Raw genomic sequence first — 25,581 nt, 5'->3', positions numbered from 1 at the left:
ATTAGAGAAAAGGTTTTGTTTTCCTTGGTTGTCTTCCCAACACCAGCTTGATCCACTGAACAGCTGTTTCTTTAACATGTATTTATGTATTTTAACCTGAGAAGGCTCTGTGCCCGGTCCAGTGTAACAGGGACTCTAACACTAACTCTCACAACATTTGTATTTTAAAACCTCTATAATCTATTTGAACTATCACCTATTTGTGTCATTTTTGAGCACACACTCTTCCTCTACACAACCGACTATTGACTCAGCCTCTCAGCTGGTTAGTTAGCCGCAAGTGTCCTAATAGGATTATCTGACTGTGGTGGAGTTGGGTCAAGACTAAGAAGATTGCTGAGATAGGGACTGGCTGAGGGGCACTGGGGAGCAATGCTGCAGGATTCAGCCCCTCATCTGCAGTGTGCTGCTGCTCCCATGTGGCACACACAGCAGCCTCTGTCTCCATCTGTCTGAAAATATTCTCCATGTGCACACAACTGCATGACTACATTAACATTAAAATTACGTTAAAATGCTACTTTTTAATATATTTTTTCCTGTGAATCTAATCTTTTATGGATTTATTGACCCTGTACAGTATATTTGCATGTTTTACTTTTTCTGTGTATCGTTTCTTGAATTACCCTTTTTTTGGTTACAGTAATGATGATATCATTCAGGACGGATTTGACAGAAAACACAATCTGTGACATTTGTTGACAAAATCACCATTTGATCAACAAAAAAGTGACATCTTACAATGGGAAAGAGAGGGAGCATGATACATTAAAAATAAGAATATAAACATACTAATCCTGCTGAGCTATCTTCTGGACAAATGTCACAGTAGGTTAACATCTTATCTTGAATTAACCAAACTGTAAAGGAGGATTGGTGTACTGGTTATTGACAGTTTTTAACAACAAAAGTTACATAGACAGAAGATAGAAAAGTGAATTTATACAATAGTAATAATGATGGTGGTCTGTCCTCCACCAGGAGCTGTTGGTTTTTATTCTGCATTTTATAACAGTTAGTACAGTCAGTCAGTCTGCAACTTGTGTTTTCTGTGATGCTATTTTTTTAATCACTTATGTCTGTAATAATCCTCATGTTGTCCATACACGTTCAAACTACAGTTCCTTCTTTCGGGATAATCAAAGTGCCATCTTGTCTTAAGAAATCCTATTATATGCAGTGTACTGTTGTCCATACATACACGTTTTATTGTCCTTGCTTGTATTCATACTGTGCACTGACAGTAAGTATGATGTATACAAAAGGTAAAATCAGGGTGTCTTAACATATTAACATATAAAGGTTTAACTGAGAGAGCTAAGCTTTTAGCCTAAGAACTTGCTTATTATTTGGTTATTACGTATGTGTACCTGTGTTCTTCCCACTCTATGTACTGTTCTTGCTCCAGTCTTTCCTGGGCTGATAAACACTACGTTCTCATGTTTCTTCTTTCCATTCAGTTTTCTAGGTTTAACAGACACAGCATTTGAACTGAGCGATGACTTTGCTATGTTCTTATTTATATTCCAGTTGTTCCTTTTCCTTTCAGTGCGTGCAGCATTGGCCCAGTTTCTCTACAGGAATCATTAAAGTTTAACATCATCTTGTTCTAGCTTCCATTTCTTGCTCAGTCTAACTAACCTAACCTACATGCATGTGAACACACACACACACACACACAACACTCCTGCTAATGCCTGATAGGATTGTCTGACCCAGCAGGAGACCCTGGCTGAAGAGCCCTACCTTCTTCTGTTCTGACATATGCTCTCATGATCCATCGCTGCTGTACCGCCTGACCTGACCTCCTGCCTCTTCACTTCAGTTGGCCCTCCAACTCTGCATTTAGTGTCATTACTGTGTCAGAGCAGCCAAGGCAATGACATTTAACATCAGTGGATACAGTACTCAGAAGAAGAGAGCGCTCACTGTGTGTGAGAGTGGATACACAATGGAAACATGCAGCAGAACTGACACGTGATGACATATGACTTGGTTTTTCTATGAGGGTTGCCAAGCTGAGAACAGTGAACTCTCTCTCTTCCTGATTCATTCTTTTGTGTTTCCTCACTCCATCTCCATCTTCACTCCCACAGCCCACCTATACTTAAAACACACATACACACACTCACCTGCAACACCTGGTGGGTTTGCCGTCCACACTCAGGCATGTTCCTGTTCAGGCGGTCCATGTCCACTGAGCTGTCCACGGCTCCCTGCGACACATGAAGATCCTGAGGGAGGAAATGATAACACCAGTAGAGTATGAGTAACAAAAGTCGTCACGGGTGACCTCATCTCTGCAGGAAAACAATGGTTAGCGTGTCAAAACCCTGTGTGTTTTGTAATTTTGTGGTTGAGTTGAGAAAAGTCACATCTAAATACAGTGTAAAAGTTTTTAAAATGTCACAAACTCACGAGTATTCCACAATAAAAGTGGGAAAGAGGAGCCGTATTTACTGGGATTCCCCCCTCCACTCTGCTTAGACACTACATTTAGTCATTTGGCACTAATGTGTCAAGGTGTGATTCATACTGTCAGCACACACACACACGCAACAGATGGTAGACAGTATTTAACAACACACTCCAAGGAAGTAATGCACACACACACATGTGCACCCCCATTTAAATCTCTAGGTAGCTGACACAGTCACTGGAAATTAGCCACCTTGGCTTCTCTCTTGTCTCTCAGTTTAGAGTAAACACACACACACACACACGCACGCACACACACGCGTGCACACACAAATCCCCCAAATTCCTCTCTTCTTACTTCGTCATTTTAAGATATTTCCATCAAGTCAGCACAGAACAAACAGCTATAAATATACTCCATGACTGGAATAGCACATGTAGAAAGTGGATTTTGTAAAAAGGTGTGTGAATGTGTGTGAGAAACCACTTTTGCAGTCATTATGTGAGATGTGAGAAGCTCGCTGTTGTGAGGAAGCACCGAAAACCACAAGGAAAGGATATAAAAACACATAATTATAACAATCACACAGAATCACAGTGTACCCGGAGTCGTTTGCATGCCTAAAATGTTGTGCAGCAGGGGCGGAAAATTTGGTTTTGATGTACTCTGCCCTCAGGAGAACAAAACACTGCTGCTGCAATATCATCACATTTGTTCTTCTGACAGACCTGAGAGACAATTTTCGTCAGATTCAGCCTCAAGCAAGCCTCACACAATAAACCACAAAATAAAAATATGCCCAATTCTTTCATAGAATAAGAAGGGACAGAAAGGTTTTGCGTAATCTCTGCTTTTTAAATGCTTAACCGTCCTTCGTTGTCTCTAAATGTGAAAATTACCTTTCCCCAGCTGTCCAGCAAACGCATCGCCTCCATGGCAAAGAGCTGCTCCTGGCTCCGGACTCAATCCTATCAGCGTGAACCTGATTGAACAGGACACCTTGAACACGGCGCACAGTTTCTTTAACACAACTTCTTTTCTTTTGTCTCGAGCCACTGCTGCTGCATCCTTCACAAACTCTCATTTAGGAGGTGGACCTGTTGCTGCTTGCTCCACTAAACTAAGACCTACATTCCTGACAGGCAGCACTAGAGTCCTACATAACAGAGAGACTTTGTGTCTGTGTGTCTGTGTGTCTGTGTGTGCGTGTGTGCGTGTGTGTTTGTGTGTAAGCAGGGATCAAAAGAGAGGAGCAGAAAAGAGCAAGAGGAAGGGAGGAAGAGTGATGAGTGAAATGAACTGATATGAGTAAAGGTCAGACTAAGTGATGAAGGAAGAAGAAGAAGCTACAATGCAAATGTACCACAGTGTCTAATTAAACAAGCCACCATGAATAAACTATGATTCATTTGGATATGGTATCAGAAGCACTGTGTGCCCATATGATCTTATAGATCAGCAGGTATTTTCTACTACAGTCCTACTTCAGTATCAATAAAACGTTCATGTCCATATGCTGAGGTGACCCTGCAGCCAGCAGCTGATAGCTACACTGTAAAACACTATACTACAAGTCTTTTAACTTTGTTCTCATGAGCTGTAGAGCTGCTACAAGACTGAGATAGAACCAGGCACTGAATTGTTACCTGGTGCTTCCCATTCCCAACTTTAACTTGCAGAGAAAGGCCTTGGAAATACTTGCTGTTTAGCACGAGGAGGATTTAGAAAGTCAGGTATGAGGGGCCTAATCATCTCCAATTAGACAATAAGAACATTTCTTCCTTGTGGGTGTCTTTTCCACTACCAAAACAGAAACCATGGCGACACTTGAAGTGAGCAACGATGAGATCAGATGAGACAGCACTTACCTTAAATCAATCACAAGTGACAGCCTGACAGGTACCTGCCCCTCCCCCCTGGAAGGTTTATGGAATCTGTTATTTTACTACCTCCTGAGAGGTGCTGAAATGTACTTCCCAGAACCTGCCCCCAAAGCAGGCTGAGGACAGTGAAAAACAGAAGCAGAACCTTAACCAAGGGGGTAAAGTTCAGATCTGGACCACTGAGTTCCTGCAGTGTAAACCCACCATATGACACACAGTCCAAAACCCACGGCTTCTTAATTAACATCCAGATTTGCATTTACACATTAAGTAATTTCCTAAAACAGCTGGGCACTGTATTTTATATATACCATCACTCAAACAGAAATGGGGAATTTATTTATTGGGGGGTACCTTCAAATGAGATGGATGTGGATATGCTTATTTCTTACACTGTACATAGAGTAAACTCTACCATGCACTACTCACCTGTGCATTAACAATTGTGAATAATGTATTTATTCATGTAGCAAATGAATATGATGTATCAGCGTTCTTCTTTGCTCAACACACTGTAATTATTGTAAGATGCATGGCTCCACTTATGCTGCACTACCCACTCAGTAATACCTGCCCTGTATCTGTCAGTGATGCTATATCTTTGATCTTTTGGTTAAAGGAGAGAATCTCATCTAATCTAAATACACATTTGACACTTTTTTGAGGGGAATCCTGGGTCGTGACAATTTAAAACAAGATCTGTGTGCAGTTAAAGAAAAGAAGGTTTTTTTAATTGTCATGTATAATTTAGAGGCTTGAAGACGTAGTCTATAAGAAGAAGATAAAGGCTACCAAACAACTTTATTGAGCAGAACTATGTGTTTACTCTCCTTATTTATCTTGTTAAACATCTCGTGACCTCTCTGATCCAACTTTACGATGATGGGGGTTCTGACCCTCGTGTTGAGAACCACTGACCTAGTAAATATTTACAGCAGCGCATGTTGGATTGACTCAGCGCTCTATTTCATAATGAAGCAGAACTCACCCAGAGAAAAAGTGGGAAAACGCTATTTAAGAGCAACTAACTGAGAAACAGAGAATCTTATATTTGATCTTCTATCTTAATGTTAATGAATGAAAAACGTCTTTGCTCTTACTGTACATTCACTTTCCCAAACTAGAAGTCAAACTTCTGTACTGCATGGATGTGTCTGTTCCCACCACATCAAAGTCCATTTCTGTCAGACTGAGAGTGGGGGGGTGCGGATTCTTACTGGACACACAAAGAACTCTCAATCTCTACATTTCTGTCTTTTCTTTTCTTTTCTTTCTCTCCCTCCCTCTCTCCTCTCATGCCAGGGCAGAAAGGCTGGCATTGTTTTCTGTTGAACAGGCATAGATCTCTCCTCACACATGAGAGAATCCACCCCCCACCCCACCACCCCCTCTTTTTTTGGATGGGGTTATGAAAGCGAAGGAGGGAGGCTCACCATTGAGTGGAAAAATGTAGATGCAGGGAGGGATCCTGGACAGTTTGCCCACTAGGTGGAGACTACAAATGTGAGATGGATATAGATGATAATAAGGCGTTGATACTTTTAGAATTAAACTGGTTTAACTTCTTGAGAGCAAGAATGTGCATAGGAAGTAAGACAACATGAGAGATTTCGGGTTTTGTACTAAATATAAATACTAAAGAAACAGGGCTCAATATAAACAAACAGAAAAGGTCTATCCTCTGGGGAGAACAATCCAAGAAACAATAAAGGTGAGTTCATGTAAAGGACATTTTTCATGCAGTACAGTCTCCCCAGCAGCAGTCACTCCTCTGGGACTGGGCCAGTTACTGTGTAAACAGGCTGGGGGCCATCTGCAAGAATGTGGAGATAATCAGGAATGTCAAGACAAAGAGGAGGATGGATCATGTCATGCTCATCTTTGGGGTGGAGGCATCCACCACTTCTTTTACACCTATTGAACCAAGTAATTATTATGCAAAATCTACCTGTATCTATCTGTATTCAATAGACAGACATGTACTGTATTTGATGATTTTGCACCACAAAGGAGCAAATGCACTGACTCCTGAGCTTTCAACTTTCAGGTGATTTACAAGATGTTTTGAGAGCAATCATGTGTCTCTATCCTCAGACCAACATCTTTCTGATTTTCCTAAGTAGAGCTTCTTCTCTTGCTCGTTCTTCCCTCTGTCAAGTTCATCAAGTTCCGACCGGCCTGTTACAGACTTCACAGGTGGGATCATGTATTAAAATGGTTTGGCCTAAGAATAGATGCAGTTCGTGCCCACAGGCAAGACAGTGTGCTGGAGAGACGCTCTGTGATCACAAAAATGCAGCATTGGGCATGTAAGTGAATAGAAGGGAAGGAGGCATTAAGGTTTCGCAGGTGTGTGATCACAAACTTCCTTGCAAACACACCTGGCTGCTTTATGGAGGTCTGCCAGACAAGGGTCTGTGTGCAAATACAGCAACGCTGGAAACATGTCAAATACCTGTCTAGTCTTTATCCTGTAAGCTGTTGTAGCTTTAAGCATGTATTTAACAGGTAGCTGCATTTCCGTTTGCATTGTTTGTTATTTACACTAAGAGATATCAGTTTGCACCTGTCGAGAAGCCAGCACAACTCTTTAAACTGAAATACAAAAAGTGTTTACTTCTATTGTGTTTTGCATGTGAGTAGTACTGTAATATGTTCATATTGTCTGTGGTTACAAATAAAAACTCTAATGAGTTAATAACTAGTTAGCGTACACCGAGCATTGATGTGTGCAGTGTCTGCATACAGGGGTTAGAAACCAGCCCAAGTGACTGAGAGCTTATGAGCAGATCATCATGTTTGTACCGTAAACCGCATGAATGACGAGTTGTGGCTCCGAGGCAGTAATTATGTTAAGAAGCAATCCTTCAGATTAGTTAATGTATTTATATCTAATTACTCAGCAGCAAACATAATGCATGGCTTTATTAGTTACTTTGCTTTTGTTACTGAGGTGTGAGCTGTCCAAATTCACACTCACATCCTATGACTGACTTCAACAAATGTACAAATACAATAGACACTTCAGGTTAACAAGCGAGCCTTCATGACTGCACACAGCTCATGAGAATGTACATGTTCCTGTAGCCAACAAATGCCACTTCACTCCAAACTCTCAGTGAGTAGCAAACAAGCCGACCCCAAAGCAACTAGCATTACCAGTTAGTGAAGTACATTTACATTTAGTCATTTAGCAGATGCTTTTATCCAAAGCAACTTAGAAGCGAGATACAAGGTACAAGGCAGGGTAAGTATAAGGAGGTCTTGCCTAAGGGCCCCTACTAGAGATAGACCACAGCCGGGATTCAAACCCCCAGTCTCTGAGTACTGTATGTATCTGGGTCAAACAACCACCAATTGACTCAACACATTATAACAGAGCTAGAATAAGTGCCACGTGGTTGTACGTCTTCCACGAAGCAGTCAATTTGCAGTTGAAATACACGTCTGCCCAGACTCATATTCTAATCAGTTCATGAATGAGTACCAGTGGGCGTTTGTGCCATTTTAGGAGAAATTCCCTCAAGGTGCTCTGAGATATGGACATCCCAAAAACAGAATGTTCCTAATCACGGCTGTCACCATACGTTGAGTAATGCTGCGGTTCATTCTCAAACTATTTTCACTAAGAGATGAAGGCCTCCAACATGTCCGCCTGAGTATGGCGCATGTTGCAGGAATGTTAGTGACTCTGAATAAGACAAGTGAGAACCAGTGAATACGGGAGGAAGAGGCAGAGCAGAGATAACAGGAGGAGGAATATTAGGACAGATGCGTTCTCTTGTGGTCCTATCTTGTCCAGACAGCTGCCACCACACAGTTCTGCTCGAGTCCCCTGAGCTCTGATAATAAAGCCTGTTTAAAATTCCTCCCTGCGCAGGGAAATTATTCCATCCCTCGTCGTTCCTCTCTCTCTCTCTCTCTGTTTATCTTACTTCATTTGGGTCTCTCATCATTAGTGTTCCTTCTTATCATCGCCGTGCCTTCTGTACGTCTCTGGCTGCATTCTCTCAGACCTCGAAATACACACACACATGCCAAGTGCAACACAAGCCAAAACTGCACAAGTGTAATAGCTCAGACAACAATAATAATATGAAGGGCAAAGTTGAACTGCATACTGAATGGAGCTGCTTTCAGATATGATTCAGATACATTAGACTGTAGAGAGGCTCTCAGAGTAAAGTTTAGTTTCTCCAGTAGCCATTGTTGACATGACAGTCCCAGCCCTGCAAACTGACAGTCCATAAGATCAATTCTTACAGCCTTTATGCTGCTGCCTTCTTCTCTACTGGGTGCGGCTGAAGCCAAATAACACATTCTGTTTTTAGACAGAAACCACAGAAATGTAGTAAACATTTGCCACCATGTGGGGACGGCTCGATCCACTATGTTTTGTTTTGTTTTTTTCCAGATGACAGCCAAACATTTGCTGAATATAAATGTTGCAAATTAATTAAAGTAAATTGTCTAAAATGTTGCTGTTCATCACAATCTAAGCTGTACTATAGTCACAAGAGGGTCTTTCAGCTGTATTTACACGGCTCAGCTAAGTGTTGTAAACTAATGGGACAGGGATGAGGTAAGTGATTTGAACACATCATAACAAAAATGACAATTTAATTAAACATCTAAAAACCACAACATCAATTATACATGTCTTCTTTTATAGAACGCGCATGCTGGCATTCGGCTCCGAGTGAATTTATGGCAGCGAGGAGGTGGCAGAACAGCTCCCAAAAAAACATATATGAAACCACAGTCTGCTCTCATCTAGTACGAGACCTAAAACCTCTCCCACCCAGCATGTGTTACTTTTTTACTTGCACTAGACAAGAAAAAAAATGTAGTATGTAGCAAAATATTTCTTAAGACGAGGCAAAAAAGTTTCAACAGGACAGACATGGAGATCCAGATAAGAGACATTTGTATGATATGTATGACATATCATGTTTATCAGTCGCAAAACTCACGTAAAGATATAAATGACACAACATTTAGTCTTGTGTGTATTATTTCTGAAAAGCTGGGAGCTGAGAAAACATGTCTAACCCCTCATATTTGTAATAGCACTACAGATTATTTGTGTATGCTGAGGTTGAGATATTTAGTTTAATTTTATCATCTTGACCACATATCACGTCAAAAACACATAACGAGCATGACGGTTAGTTTCAGATTGAACAAACATGTTTTGATTTATGTTTTCAGTCACGTCAGTCAGTCATTTGCAGATTGTCTTTGTCTTTATGGAGAACATATGCAGTGCATTTGTACCCAGACACATTCTCACACTCAGAGGGGGACAGAAAAAGAGTGTGTGTCACTATATCTAGACTTCCTGTACGGCAGGCCGAGCCATTCCCCGTTTCCTGATAGCAGCCCTCCAAGGTCACGGCTAGCGTGTGCTGTGGGACAGGATCGACCTCAACTATGAACACCATGGATGTTTGTTATGATCACATCTGCTCGGATGTCTATGTTTGAGTTTCACTATTTCAGTTAAGTGTAGAGGAAGTGGTGCAGCTAGTACTGAAAAGACAAGACTGACCTCCAGCTGCTGATCACAATTCTACTTTATTATTATTCCTCTTATCTTTACAACACAGTAATTTGTATCCGTTTGATACAACTCCACCTATTTGATGTTTTGCTGAGAATAATTAAAGCAACAATTTAAATGAACACCTCTCAGGCATGAGTCACAGAGCCAGACCAGCTGTTTACAGGTGTTGGATCCACAGGTCTGCTGTCATTTACTGCATTTCCTGCCACTGCTACATTTTCAGCTAAGAACTGTGACGAACCCTTCAGACAGTATGTCAGGCAACAAGGATCAGGCAGCATTTGCTGGATGTAGCTGCAACTCAAGGTATAAGGCCACAGTATGTGATCAGCTTATGATGGAGATCTCTCCATCTGACTGTCACTTCACTGGTCACAAAGGATTAGAGAATATGTACTAACTTCAAACTGAACATCAAACTGAAAGAATGGAGAAATGCTCCGGGCTTCAAAATAAAAGCTTAGACTTGTTATGAAGCCACGTTGTGAACTTTTCACCACGGATTCATTCAATCACTTTTATTGGTTTGAACGATGAATCACAGTTTGTCCTGAATTATCAGCACTTCACAGTATAGTATCTTCCCATAGATACGCTTTAACCTAACAAGTCCACATTAAAATGCTAATCTATGCACAGTGAGATACCAGCGTATCCCTCACAACCCGATAGGGTGAGTAAACACAGATTCATTATTCAGGCATGAAACGCTGTGTGCTGGAGAGACGCCATTATCAGCAGGCGGCTAAACACGCCAGCTGCCCTGTCTCAGTGTCTTGTACAGACAAAAAGTGGTATGAACACGCACACACACACACACACACACACACTGTACACACTGTAGATGAGAGGTTACAGAAACGCAGTTCAATACCAGGACTGAACGAGAACAAATAGGTGAGTAAGAGGATTGAATGTAATGTATCTCTCATCTTATTGAGACGAGTAATACGACTGTCCAAATGTAGAAGGTGTGGTTGTACAGGGATGAAAAATAGCATTATGCTCCGATGACTTTCCAAAGATAAATACAGGTTACAATATGAATACACACTAATACCAACTAATAGAGCAAGAAGCACAACACAAGAAGCCAGCCGACTCCCTGCTGTAGCCAGTGTTTGTCATTAAAGCTATGAAGTCACTGTTCTGTAAGCAGAGATGTGTGATTGTGCAGTTCAGCAGTTCTGAGGATCAGAGGCGTGTTATTACCAGATTATTGTCTCCAGTGACAGTAGAAATTACACCTCAAAGCCCCCAGGAAGGAATACTTGTTGTCATTATTCAAAGCACACCAGAATGGTAAGTTCGACTGAGACGCAGGAAGAAATGACTCAGTGTTTCTCTGAGTGTCTGGTTATGCAAGAGTAGAATTAAAAAGAAAAATATTACTCATGTTACAGTAAAATATTAAAAAAAGATTTATTTGCCACTCCCCCGCTCAGTCAGGTTGAACTCTAAAGCAATATACTGACATCATTATGCATTATACTCAGCGGGGGATGGTTTGCACCACTTCATCCTGCTCATTACTAAAAACAGATGACTTTACAGTCACTTTCAGCCCCTTGATTCTGCTGTTTTCAAGGTAATCAATCAGCCATGTCAAAACACAGCTCCAGTCCCAGAATAATATGGAATAATATGCAAGTCCACCGCAGTGCCAACAAGTGCTCAGAGCCAACAACCAATAATGTAGTGATAAGAATGAAGGTGATAGGAAACAGGGTCAGCGTCAAGTGGTTAGCCACAGACTCCATACATCATCAGATCAGCTGGCACACTGTATTCTGCTTGAGGACTTTCCTAATAATGATAGTTGTGAGCCACAATTAAAGAGTTTGAATTCATTGTATACCTACACGCCTGGCACCAAACAGCAGGTGGCAAAGTTGTTAAAACCAGTACAGACTGATGCACAGACAGTGTGGGCCACACTTAGGGGCTTCTCTGTTGCACATTTGCTCTGAAATCCAGACTTAAAAGCAGAACATTTAATGGAGAAGATTTCAGAGGTTAACGTCTAGTTTGTGGCAAATGTAGAAATGTTGTCCACCCAGTGAAGGACCGTTCTGTGCTGCTTCGACTGATTTACCTGGAGTAAATGCCAGTTGTCACGTCTACAGTACCTCTTGAGCAGGGGGATGGTGAAGGGGCCAGAGATGTGAGGTATTCCAGCGGTATTCCAATACTCACTGGTTCCGTTGACTTTTGGCTCAGTGTTTCCCAGAGACGTGGAGCTGGACAGGAATTCCAGACTTGCGGGGACAAAGAGGCTCTTTCAACAACAGTAATCCTCTGGAGGAGGAGAGGGAATGCTGCTGGCCTGCTGCACTACAGAACCCAGACTAAGGTTCACATAGCAGATGACCACAGCACACCAGAGGGGACAGCGACATGGGTTTGTGGCTGTGGGGGTTAAACCAGTACACTGTGTTTGCAGCCACTGGACTTGTATCAACTGGCAGATATGAGGTGGATTTCACAGATGTCATAAATCATTTCTGAATTCATGTTTGTTTTACAACCATGTGACATTTTCATCCAGGTGTGAGGGAATATGTGTTTTTGAGAGTCTAGAATTCAACTCAGTGTTAAAAAATATTCAGGATGTTTCTTAGTTTTCTTTTTTGCAAGAAGAAAATGTTTATATTAATAGAATAACTGTGCTTTATGACAGTAGTATTAAACTTGCTGAAATAACTTCCCATAACCTATGTCAGTCTTATGTCATGATATTAAAATGAATGGGTCACAAATTGCTTTTATTATATTAAATATCTGCATAAACTACTGAAACCAGAAAGTTATGTTAGCTTGTTTTGGTTCTAACCTTAGAGTCAGGAGGGCTCAACATGAACACCACCAGGGGGGGTTAATGTTGTGGTGGAGATGGGTCAGTGTGGGAAAAATCATGTCCATAATTCACAGGTGTCAGAGCATCGCAGCTTATGCACATAAGGCTGTGTAGCTAGTGGCTTTTCCACCACAACGCTAAATCCACCATTTGGCACAAATGTCCAAGGTCTCATGCTGCCATGACTTCCTTATCTACACTTAGTGCAGCTTCATGTCTGTGGGGAAATGATGTTCTCAAAATGTATTTAGTCCTCCGAAAAATAAATTGAACTGAACTTAAGAATTCCTTTGTGCACATGTAAGAGACACTTACAGGCTCTTTTTGAAATTTAATAATACTTATGCCACTCTAAATACAGTATTTAGTTGATATTTGAAGTGAAACATTTACTTTAATCACTTTATAAATCAACAAAATGCAGTTCATAATAAAAGTGACCAAACTAAAATTTAAAATGTTCAAAACTTTAAAATCTGACCCTTTTGTATTGTCAGATTAATGGTCAATCACACACATTCATCGACGCCTCAGCTGTAAACAGCACAGCGTGTGCACGTGGCAGGTGAATGGAAGTGGCTGGGCCTGCAATAATACACTTGTTAATAAGCTTAAATATCAGCACAGATGCTGCGTGAATCTTGACAGGACAGGTTTACTGTCACTTCTCACACTACACCAGCATCTCTCCTGCTTCCAGCCCGGAGAAGCAGCTTTAACCTACAGTCAAACACACACACTCACACACACACACACACAGTCATTCACAGTGTCACTCACCCGTCGTTCACTTTTCTCAGCTGCACAACTCAGTTGTAAGCTTTCAAATCCATTCGGTGTCCATATTTTAATAATTCCAAAATCCACCCGGATTAATCAGGCGTAGGAGTGGACGTTGTTGGTGGCAAACTATGAAAGAAGGGAGTGACGGGGAGGGGAGTGGAGTGGAGGCAAGGGAGTGGGGAGGGGAGGGAGGGGAAACGAAGGGGAAGGCTGGAGGCAGCGTGGGATATCCCTTTGAGTCATGGAAACTGATCCAAAGAGCAGACATGCTCACAGACAGCCAAACAGTCCTCTGTGTCCCTTTGTCTTGTCCTGTCATTTGGCCTCATTACACTGTGAGGACATGCAAGAGCCTCTGGAAACACTTACTGCACTTCCTTATGGGTCACTTTGGAAAACATGCACAATATCACTGGACACAAACACTCTCTGTCGTGCTAATATGATGCATGCAAGTTCAACTTCTCTTTCACAATTCTCACTTACAGAGAAGTTTCAGTTCATATGTTTGGTTTACTGGCGCATGCGTTTTTCTCCTTAGAGGCCACGAACACATTTCATTATTGAAGACATTTCTGAGAATGTACACATCATATTTCTGCTTTGAAGCGTGCAGGAATGGTTAGTTTCTTGTTCATTTATTGGCACACCCAGTAACATTATAGTGCATCAAGATCCTCACAGATTTTCCAACCAAGTATCCAGACAGACAGAGCCACTGTTTGTGTGTGTGTGTGTGTGTGTGTGTGCGTGTGTGTGTCCAAATAGGCCAGGTGAAGATCAGGAGAAGCAGCCAAACACCATGAGCTCATCCTTTCACCAGACGGCCAGTTCTCTGCCAAATCCTTGGTTGCCATGGCAACCCCAAGAGGCAAACTCTGTGTGTATACAACTGTGGCAGGTTGCTCACAATTGCTTTGATGTTCGAAGTAAGGCGACAATCTCTCGAATTGTCTTTACGTGTGAGTGTGTGAGAGCGTGAAAGGGGGGCGGTCTTTCAGAAGGAGCAGTGAGGTGAGTTGAGGTGAGGGGAAGAGCCTGACAATGATTGTGTATTTGTTTTGGGATGAATTGCTGGCCTCCAGGCATGCTGCAGATAAAACACAAAGACAATGAAGGGAGGAAATGATGGGGGAGGGAAACAAAAGAAAGAAAGGGAGCAAATTCTGCAGGAGTCATATCCCAGGTTGCAGACGACATACATTGTGAGTGTCTGCCTTCTTCTGCATGTGTCTAGTTCATGCTGCAGCTGTTAGAGAGGGACAGCAGACAGTAGAGTGTACAGCTGTTTGTGTGAATAACAAAGTGGAGGGAGCAGTATTTCAGAGCAGCCCCGACCTGACCTGCAGTAAACTCGGCCGTTCTCATGAGACTCAGCTGCACTTCACTTGTCAGTCATATGATCCAAAATGTCTCCAACTTCAGTCCAAATCTAACTTACATTTAATTCTGTTTTTTACAGCATTGTAACTCTGGACAGTAGCAAGTTGTTTGTTGTATTTGACTGAACCCCATGGAAAAGTAAAAGTCTTAACAAATCTTAACTGCTTCACGTGAACAATATCAAAGATGAAACCAACGCTACATAACTTCAGTGAATGAAATGAGTGTCTAGTGCGCTTGTCTGGCACGTGCAGAAATGTTTAGGCTGCTGACATTAAACCAAATAACCAACGTATGGCCTGTAAATCCAAAACAATGAGCTGAAAGTGCCAAAATGCAGCCAAGCCTCACCAAGCCTTTAATTGATATCATTGATTGAATCTTTTTTTTACTGTACACTTGTCTGGTGTCACTCCATGTCGATAATATGCTTTTTATCAGGATTCTGAAACGTTTATTTTAAATTAGACCTCTATAATGGAACTTTTTAAAAACCTATTATTATTCCTTTAGTTTCTGTAATCAAGCACAGTCAATGAGAATCAAGTAAAATAAATGAACACAACCTGATCTGCACTTCACACCCTGTCCAGTTTACATGCAGACGTCAATTACCACTCAAACTGCTTCATGCCACTGATTAAAAAAATTCATAACCTTAGACCCTGCGGTAGTAATTAAGTGGCCTTGATGCAAATTGGCTGCATGTAATGATGTTCAACCAACAACTGGCAGCAGTTGCTAATTTATCCACAGTGAATACACTCATTTCCCATGGCTCCTACACTAAGCAGCCATGATACATTGAAATTATCAGCTTGTTACAGTCCTCTCGTGGTGAATATCCAACAAGGCTGGTGCTCTCCAGCAAAACATGTAACAGCCTGATCACATACAAGGTCACCACTAACAGCTGAAGTGGAGCACCCCGAGGAGCCAACACGGGGGGAGAGAGAGTGGGCTGGGTGGCTGATGGGTAAAGAGGGTCTGGGGTGTAGATAGAGTGCCTCTGTGCTGGCCTGATTGTTCTCTCAACAGAATGAGCTCGCAAAACAAAGCATTTATTATCACTAGCTGGAGAGTTGCTGCAGGCGCCGGAAAAAAACTGCAGGTCCAGCTCTACTTTGGTTGGGACGTTCAAACAACAACCGACCCAGTGTAGGTCTCTCTCTTTCCCTGAAAGCAGCCAGTGTTCCAGGAGGGTGGGAGGCCTGAGAACCGAACGTGGCGGTGAGAGAGCACTGGCTCTCACACACCCACACACTTTTGCTGTTTGACTCACCATTTAAACTTATTTTCTCCCAGGTACAGAACACTGTCTCTCTGTGCTCGGTGGTTGCTCCAGGTTTGGCAACAACAACATCATCGTGCGTTATGGGATTTACTAATGTACGTGTTTTTTACAGAATATGGTGGGTTTATCAGAGTCTGCTTGATGAAAACAACTCGATGAGAGCTGTGAGAATGAATCAGAACCGTCACCCAGTGTTGGCCCGCTGGCCTGAGTGACTGTTTCTGATTTAGCAGCGTGTCCCGCACAGTAGACACTATCTGGACACGATGATGGCTTTTACGGTGATTAACCATGAGGACCGTACACAAACGCCTTTGTTTACACTTTGCATGTCCACAGTCCACTTTCCCTTATCAATGATGAATACTACAAATATGAGGAAAAGACTACTGCCACCTGCTGGTATGGAGAGTTATTTCGTCTCATGCAGGCGCTGAACATACATACTAGCTTACCTTTCACTGTAATCGCTGCGGTTTGTTCAAGTGACAAAAACAATGTGAGGCGACACAACATGAGGCCTTTGTTGCCGCTAGTTTAAAGTTGAGGACAACAGAATGTGAAGTAACACTGAAGGGAACTGCTGAGTAGGGCAGCTTTAATATTTCTGTCTGTGTAAAACAAACAAACAAACAAACAAACAGACAAACAAAAGAGCCCCTTGTGCCAAACCAGTCCCAGGCTTCACCTGACTCAGTCTGGACTGTTGTGTCTGTGCTGCTGATAAACCAAGGACACAACAATACCACACAGGAAAAAGATGATGAATTGTTCATCAGAATGATGAGTGATGAAGTCAGTGGGGTGCCTTCATGCACTGATACAATGAATAATGATACAAGAAATAACATTTGTAAATTCAGACACAAAGACCTAGAAGGCAAAAGACTCAAATCTGACACCTGCACACACACACACACACACACACACACACACACACACACACACACACACACACACACACACACACACACACAAACACACACTCAGCCTTTGATCTTACATACGTGAAGCTTACTTTACCTGACTGAGTGGCAGATGGATGCGTGTGTGTGTTAGGACGGTCCAGTAACACTAAACAAACACACCAGTGCTGCCCAATAAGACCTGACGGGACGGGACTCCTGCTGCTGCTGCTGCTCTTGTCACTAAATTCCAAACCACAAAGATGGAAACAAAGCTCAAACAAAAGCGACATCCAAAGAGGAAGTTTTTTTTTTTTTCTTCTCTGCCTCGTCTCTCCTCAGTCGTCAGGGTCTGCCACTCTCCTCGACGCACACACTGCTGCCTCTGGCTGTCATAACACACACTGGGCTAAAGCCATGTGGCCGACACTCGGCTGACACACACTATCTGGCTGCTGCTGCTGCTGCTGGTCCCCTCCTTCTCACTCTCTTTTGACTCACATGATTGCTCATTTACTCTCTCTCTCTCCTCTCTCCTTTGGCATTACTCACATACAGACACACACACACACACACACACACACACACACACACACACACACACACACACACACACAGCATACGTGGGCCTACCCTCTCCCAGCTTTCCTGTACGGTCAGCCTCGCCCCAACACAGGGACACAAGGCGCTCATTCTTCTGGATAAAGAAATCCTGTGTAGAAACGTTAACCTTAAACTGGACTCATGGCTAAACAGGGGGCTGAATATGAGTGGAGGACTGCGAGGGGGGAATTTTTGAACTGGAGAACAGTTATTTATTCTCTCACACCAAAGTATTCTGAGCCCCAATTTCCACACACGCTCAGTACTCGGTCTATTCCTGATAAATGGGATTGCAGCTACTTTTCAACTGACTCTCCGTTGGTCATTCTTTTACGTGACTTTTGTTACACTTGACTGTGATCTGTCAGAATGAGTGTGGTAATCTGTCTTTAGCTTCAGGTTTTTTGTTGCCCTGAACTTCGGCTCACAGGCGACTGTGCCTAAAGTTGAAATCTGTACCGCTTTGCTTGAATGCTTGCACAACTGTGGAGACTTGTTTGAATGTTGGTGAAGAATCGACACCGTGACAGAACTCTCAGTTATTCCAGGTATTGAGGCTGATCACATCACGTGCTTCTTTTACACATTTATTTTTTTACACACACACAACCACAACTACAACAATGTATATCAATAATATGCACACAACACAAATGTTGGCAATGATCAACAGTCATCAGAACGCAGAGCGCATCACAGCCTGCTATGTAAAAGACTGTGTAGCCACTGCGGACTGCTGTCCACTGCTAAAAGCCTTATAGTAGACACGTGAACCTCAGAACTGCACCATGGACGCACTATGGGACAGAGGCAAACCAGAGGAAGCTTTATGACACTCTGGACAATGTTCTGCTGGAAAACCTTGGGTCCTGGCATTCATTTACATGTTACTTTGACAAGTACCACCTAAACAGTGTTGCAGACTAAGCACCCCATCATGGCAAAGTTATTCCCTGATGACAGTGGCCTCTTTCAGCAGGATGTGGCGTGCAAAAACAGGAAGGAATTGAAGAGTTGAAGGTGTCGCCTTGACTTCCAAATCCCCCAGATCTCAATCCAATTCAAGCATCCCCCCAGCTCTCAACTTTCAGGACTTAAAGGATCTGCCTACAGTGCGTCAAGGACGCCTACAGAACTTCAGAGGTCCTGTGCAGTTCAAAGACTTTGTTTGGCGATCGCTGGCTTGACGCTGCAGGATGTTGCAAGTGTGACCTTCATCTGTGTGACCCTGTGTGTGGTTTTATTCCCATCACAAAAGAAACACACCGAAAACTGTTCTGGCTCTACTTCCCACGTGTCGCCGATAGAGAATATTTACTGATCAAGGACATGAAGGTCTTGCAGTGCTCCACAGATGTTGGTTCAGGCAGCCATGAGAGATAAATGTCCAGACAGACAACACAAATATGGACAAATAGTGTTATACACACACACAGGAAGTGAAATAGCACGTTCTATAATTCTGCAAGACTGATAGAAAGCTTAGCGACTACTGCATTTCTGTTGGTCTGAGTCTTTGGTAACGTATGCAGCTGCAGTCTGTCATCAGCTTTGCAGAGCTGGTGGTTCGTCTGTGACTAAACTAGTTATTTTCATAACTGCTGCATGTGTTTTATACATATATGTGTTAGCGTACACTGTGTGTGTGTGTGTGTGTGTGTTCTGATCTGGTGAAACTTCATTTGGTAGTGCACATGCCTCACATTCCTATAAGACTGGGTGGGCTTTGTCATGATTTAGATGAAGTACAGTCTTCTCCTCAGCTTAAAGCACACATGTGGGCTGTTACAGAAAGAAAGAAGAAACCTCCAACACACAACGTATTTACAACCTGCTTATCCAAAAGACATTTCTAACGTGGATGTGGCTGATAGTGAGGAATCGCCTTGGCAGACACTCAAAGCTGCACAGAATACAGCAGCTCTAATACATCCATGTGGGGGTGTAAATCACTGCTGAGATGTCTGGCTTTCTAAACTAAAAATGGAAACTAACTTCCACCGTGACCACTCCTATTTTCAATTGCTACAACAAACAAAGCATTTTATATACACTGTACTGTAGATGCTGAATATTTTGATGGTTTTGAATCTACAGGACTGAATAAACTGTTTTCAGCTGCTTCTCAGCTGATAGTGTTCGAGCGTTGGACGTTAGCTGAACTCTATCCAGTATGAATCAGCTCGTACTCATGCTGGATCACCTCTTTGTTCTGCCTCAGGTAAATTAGTATCTGTTCTCCGTCATTTGTGTCTTTCCATTGACAACAGCACTATTTGTACTATTTACCTCTTAAAGCTGTTATAACTAAATTCAAGAAAAAAACACACACTCTAATCAAAAATCAATTTAGTTTTCACATAATCTAATATAAGTTATCTTTTTAAACATTCAGCAAGTAACATTGGCATTTGTTTCTAGTTTTCCTCCAACTGGCCCCATGTAAAAAAGAGATGATAAAAACGATTATCTGTCTGATTAAACCATAACTAATGTACGTGTAGCTTTACAGCTTTGCTTTGTGTTAATTTAAATATTTGATAAATATTTGCACAGTTCATAATTTATGTTAGACAATCATACAATCATGTTATCAGCAGCTTTAAAACTGTTTTATATAAGCTGCTGAATCAACCACTGTAGTTTCTCATTGTATTTACCTTTGTTGAAATCCTCCAAGTTTCTGATTGGTTTAACCTGTCACAGTTAGAAACAAGGAAGTCAACCTGATTCTCCTTTCACACTAAACGTACAGTCATGGCCAAAATCTTTGAGACAATTCTAAGCTTCAGAGTTTCAAAGACTTTTATGTGTAAATAAATCAGATTTATGCTGAGAGTCAACATTTATAGTGTTGACCCATCTTCTTCATGACCGCTGCAGTTCATTCTGGCAGCTGGACGTCAGCCTCTAGGCCAAACCCTAACTGATGATCATTCATTTTGCCTTATCAGTGCTAAAGTTTGTGAACTCCTGCTTGAAATTTGTTTGACTGTGGATGTTTGAAGAAGTGACAAGTGTAATGACAGACCTTAACTTGTGCATTTCACTTTTGCAACCTATCTGAATGGAAGATGCTGGTGAATATGAGACGGCGCTGAGTCCCAGAAGCTTTTGCTGATGCTATCCAAAAGGGCGCCAAACAAACAGCGCAGTCACACTCGCATGGACGAGCCCCCAGGTATCCACAGATCACTGGGGGTCAAAGGTACATTTCTCTTTTATGTCTATGCACACATACGCCCGCTCGTACACTTAGCATTAAACAGGCGTCTGAGACAGTAAAAGCTCTCCCTCCTTTCATCTTTAATCAAAAGCATATTTGGTTGTGCTCCCCTCCTCCCCTGCACCGCACAAGCACCCACACACCCATTCAAATCCTAACGCCTTAATAGAAACATACAGTGAGCGCTGCAGGGCTGAGCTGAGGGAAGCGCTCATTATGAACATCAAAGGCCTAGATGGGCGCTGACTTGATCCTTTGAGATGATTGGAGCATCTCACTCGGCGAACAAAAGGCAAGGACGTCTCTGCACGCCTCTGATACTGTCAGCCGGGATGGAAATTCAATTATCAAGTGATGCAGGGCCGGCAAAGGGGGAGGAATGTAAAGATTTGAAGGAAATGGGTCATCGTTTTTTGCCAGGAAGTGTTTGCAGTTGATGGGTGGTGGATCAGACTCCCACATGTTGCTCCTGCAGCCCCGGGGCCACAGTGAAGGAAGCTGCAGCTCTGTGGTGGGCCTACAATGTGCCACCAGAGAAACATTTTATTGAACAACACTATTCCTGAGCGACTGCCTATTCCGCCGATAATTCCCATGTCAATCTTCATGACATGCTCCTTCTTTCAACACTGAAATGGTGTTCCTATTTTTGACAATGGCTAGCCATGGTTTAATATAGACAAATGTCTGCGAGTGCTGCTGTTCTGAAGGATTACTGAGCGTTTAGCTTCAGGCATCCTTTCTTCATGATGATGAACGAGACAGGGAGCAGGAGAGAAGCAGAACACTAGTGCCATCTAGTGCTGCTTAATCACTGAGAATACGTTCAACTGCAGGGCTCTGTTGTCTGCTTCTCCTCCTTTCTCCCACTGGGGATCAATGTACTGCTGATAATTAACTATGGTCTGTTGGTCTGTTAACTATGTTTAAAAATGATGACAAAAAGATGGGATGTCAAATTGTCTTCCATGAAAATACGTATTGAATCTAAATCAGAATCAGAGTCAGTCAGAATGTTCTTTGTTGTCTTTACACATAGATACAATGAAATTTCATTTGGTGAATTGTGAAGGATGGACTATGTTCACACCATCACATCACTACGACTGGCTAAGTTGCTCTTTTAAACCACGCTGGCAGCTCTGCAGGGGGTCGTCTTTATTTTGGAGCCTCACCTTTTTAATTTAGCATGTCAGCATTTGTTAATCAGCAGTAAACACAAAGTAAGCGTGAGTCATGTGTTTTGCATGATGTATTTATGGTTTGTTTGGAAGCTATATTGCATTTTTAATACTTAGTGCAAGATGTTTTTAAGTAAATGTGTAAACCACCAGAAATGAATTCTGCTTTAAAGGATCACGTTTAATGAAGTGAACTCGGTGTGGGCAGACAGAATGTAGCAGAGCAGTGTGAGCTGCGGAGAACAGTTGGATGACCAGTCGACCTGCTGCTGTTTGAACTGTCACAGACAGGAAATTCCACACACACACACAGAATTCATCCAGTATCCTCCCTGAGTCAGACGGTCTGCCTTTGGCATATTTCAGTACAAAAACAGCTCCACTTAGCGTCTCACTCTCACTTCTTCCGCTACCTGACCCCGTGCCTCGCACTGCTCGGGGAAAAGCGTCACCTCTGAAGTGATGGAAAGAACAGCTGGCGACAACAGGTGAGAGTGTGAACGCTGTCATCTGACCTCTGAGAGCAGCAGCTCCTTCTAAACAGTTGGGACGTTAATGATACTACATGATTACAGCAATAAACGGTTATTCACACACCTCCCTGTGACCCCATCAACCTGTTTACCCCCTGCAGTGGTAATCACTAATCCATCAGTATGCAGTGTTTTCATCCTGAACTTCATCCGTATGTTCTGGAGTATGATTTAGTGTTGCTTCTAATGTCTGTAAAGCTTTTATTTTGAAAGGTGTCATGGTAGATTTACAGAACATGGACAAATGTCTAATCGATATTTCAAAAATGGTGGAAAACAAAACATAACAGGTTATAAGTGCGTCATATTAACTCCGTTGCAGTTCCTACTGGTGGCATGTTTCACATTTAGAGTTGCCAGTCAGCAGCTACAGGCCCTTTTGTTGCTGCCGTTGTGCTGTAATTATCGCCTCAGTGTCACTGCACGGCCTGAGCAGCAGGCAGCAGGTTTTCCTTTTGAACTGCAGGCAGGGCTGCTAATGAAGAGCCAGCTGAAGCTCAACACAGCTTTGTTCGTTCACATGCACTGTAGGGGTTTGGAAAAGAGACGAGGCACAAAGCGTGTGGGCTGCAGCTGGATCGATGGTTAAAGTTGACGAACACAGTCAAGTCAAGTGAATCTCTGATCAAGAGCCACCAGACAGCTGTTATTCAGTGAAGACGTGTATGTGTTGATAGAAAATCCTCCAGCTCAATGTGTCAAACACAACTCTATGTTCCTACCTTGAACCTCACTTTCTTGAGCATCGTCCTTGAATCCAGAGGGTGACAGACAGTGACAGAGATGAGATGTTACCCCGCTTTTCCAACTCCACTCTCCATTGAGCCAAAAGACGGCCTCCACCTACAGCTCCCAACAGTCCAGTCCAGTGAATCCAAATCCGGAGTCAGACCATCCAAACTGAGTCCCTGTGTGCTGCTCAGTGGCAGTAGTCAGTGTGTCACTGTGTGTTCAGCATGCTCTCCCTTCTCCCTTCACAAAGCTTATCAGCCTGCTCATTCATGTGGAAAACAGACACACCCTCTTTTTATGACTGGAGGGCTGCTATTAACACCCCCCCCCCCCCCCCCCCCCCTTCAACAACACCCCCCACAGTCCAAATAAGGGTGCTGGTAAGCTCTCACCCTCTTTGACCCTTTAAAGACCTGCTCCCTGCTCCCAAACTCGGCCTACCCCCCTCTCATCTGGGCGTCTCCGCTCAGCATCTGACATCGTCATCATCATCTTCGTGGTTGTTCAGCTTCATCTATCACATCAGTAGACAGTGTGTAAAAACATGTTTATGGAAAAAAGCTTTTTTATATCAACTGATTTCCATGTGGCAGCAATGTTCTCTGTGATCTGGACCTGTACCACATCACAGTTTTGCAACATTTGTCTGACCTCTGATCAATAAGATTCACATGGTGAGACATAAAACACGTGAAGGTTCAACACAGAGCCTGCAGTCCACACGTGTCTCCTATTGATGATGTATGGCACATCATATAACAAATACAATAGTTTGGTGACAACACTGAAAATCTCTTTTGTATATCTGTCAGATAAAAGGTTCAAGTGAACTAACTAATCAGTTTTAGTAGGATTTATACACATCATGAAATGAACGGAGCATGGCAGTCAACAGTGTTTGAACACTTAAACTGCAGTCTGACATTTTATTACAAATTATAAACTTACATTAAATGTGAAGCAGAAATGTTGAGTTAAAGAAGATTCGGGTGATTTCTTGTCCTTTCTAGCCATTCTAGCAGAGTAGAAGGACAGTATTACCCCCTTCCAACAACCAGCTGACCGTAGTCAGGTCAAAAGTGTAATTATTCTCTTAAGAACGTCAGTGAACAGTGCTGGCCATGACTGACATGTAGCTTACAGCTTGCTGTGTAGTGGGTGAGTAGCTGCAGACTGGTCAGAGTGCCGATGCTGCCCCCTATTCATCACACCGAAACCAGCAGGTTAATGCTGTAGTGAATGTTGGCACACATAAAACGAAAACGTATGTTAAAAATCATAGCTGTGAACACACAGGCTGTGACTCCACACTCTATAGTCTTGAACCTTTCAATTATTTGTTCTGTTCAGTTGTGTAATAAAAAATATCCAAAGGAGATTATATTCATTCCCTTGCCTACAGCTCAGAGAGAGGAGTAATGCATGTAGAAGTCCAACCTGTGGCTCACATCTCCATGTTGGCTCTCGTCTGTGACCCTTATGGTTAATGCTAATGGAGGATGTTTGTGTGAGTGGACATGATGAATTAATCTGAATGTGGTTAGTCACCACAAGACAAAACAAAATGAAGCAGTTCAGCTTTCAATAGAGTTGTCAGGAAACAGTGAAGGTAGGTACCCTGGTAGCTCATTTATCAGATATGCTTTTGTGCTAAAAGCCATTAAATTACAAGCAAACAACATAGACTGAATAACTCCTCATCCACATGGAACCAAACTCAATACATGTCCAGAGCTGGACGGAAATAAACTCACTACACTAGTAAAATTAATAATAATATAACACTAACTGATAATTAAGACTATCTGAAATAACTGAGCTACAAAAACAAACAAACAAACAAAAAACAAGTCAGACTTACATGTTCAATAATACATTTTATTCCATTAAAGATTCTTTTTTCAAATTGTACACTGGAATGTTAAGATTCCCCTTCAGAAATTTAGTTAAAAACGCTCAATCTAGCCATTTTCAACCCCACATCCACACAACCGTTGCTAAATTGATATTTGGGTAGAACAAAAAAAAAAAAAAAAAATTGAAAAAAAAAAAAAAAAAAAACAAAGCATGAAAGACAAATGTTATATTTTTGAATAATGCTGATGTAGTGAGAATATAAGTAAAGGATGACTGGGTGGATGAACCAGGGTGTCTGCAGGCAGCAGAGTTCACTGTAAAGGCTCCAGTGGTTGCTCTGCTCACTTTGGATGTAAGGG

At 42.3% G+C, this 25,581-nt stretch overlaps 1 protein-coding gene across 8 annotated transcripts in view; it reads right to left on the bottom strand.

Annotated features, from left to right (window-relative positions):
• The window catches only part of phldb1b (pleckstrin homology-like domain, family B, member 1b), an 83,511-nt gene extending 60,013 nt beyond the window's left edge, over window positions 1-23,498 (bottom strand). For 5 of the 8 annotated variants that reach the window (XM_026373200.2, XM_026373223.1, XM_026373207.2 and 2 more), the window contains exons 1-2: window positions 3,319-3,471; window positions 2,133-2,234 (exon numbers count right to left, since the gene is read on the bottom strand). In XM_026373200.2, the coding sequence (XP_026228985.1) occupies window positions 2,133-2,234; window positions 3,319-3,354 (138 nt within the window). In that variant the 5' untranslated portion in view covers window positions 3,355-3,471. Of the gene's footprint in view, window positions 1-2,132; window positions 2,235-3,318; window positions 3,472-17,208; window positions 17,491-23,355 lie in introns of those variants that run through there. The other 3 variants (XM_026373214.2, XM_026373246.2, XM_026373253.2) reach the window with 3 other exon arrangements.
• Between the last annotated feature and the right edge of the window lie 2,083 nt (window positions 23,499-25,581).

Source organism: Anabas testudineus, chromosome 13 (genome assembly GCF_900324465.2).
Source record: "Anabas testudineus chromosome 13, fAnaTes1.2, whole genome shotgun sequence".
In the NCBI taxonomy this organism is placed as follows: Eukaryota; Metazoa; Chordata; class Actinopteri; order Anabantiformes; family Anabantidae; genus Anabas; species Anabas testudineus.
Note: the sequence above shows the minus strand (reverse complement) of the source record. Positions and strands in the feature narration are given on the sequence as shown.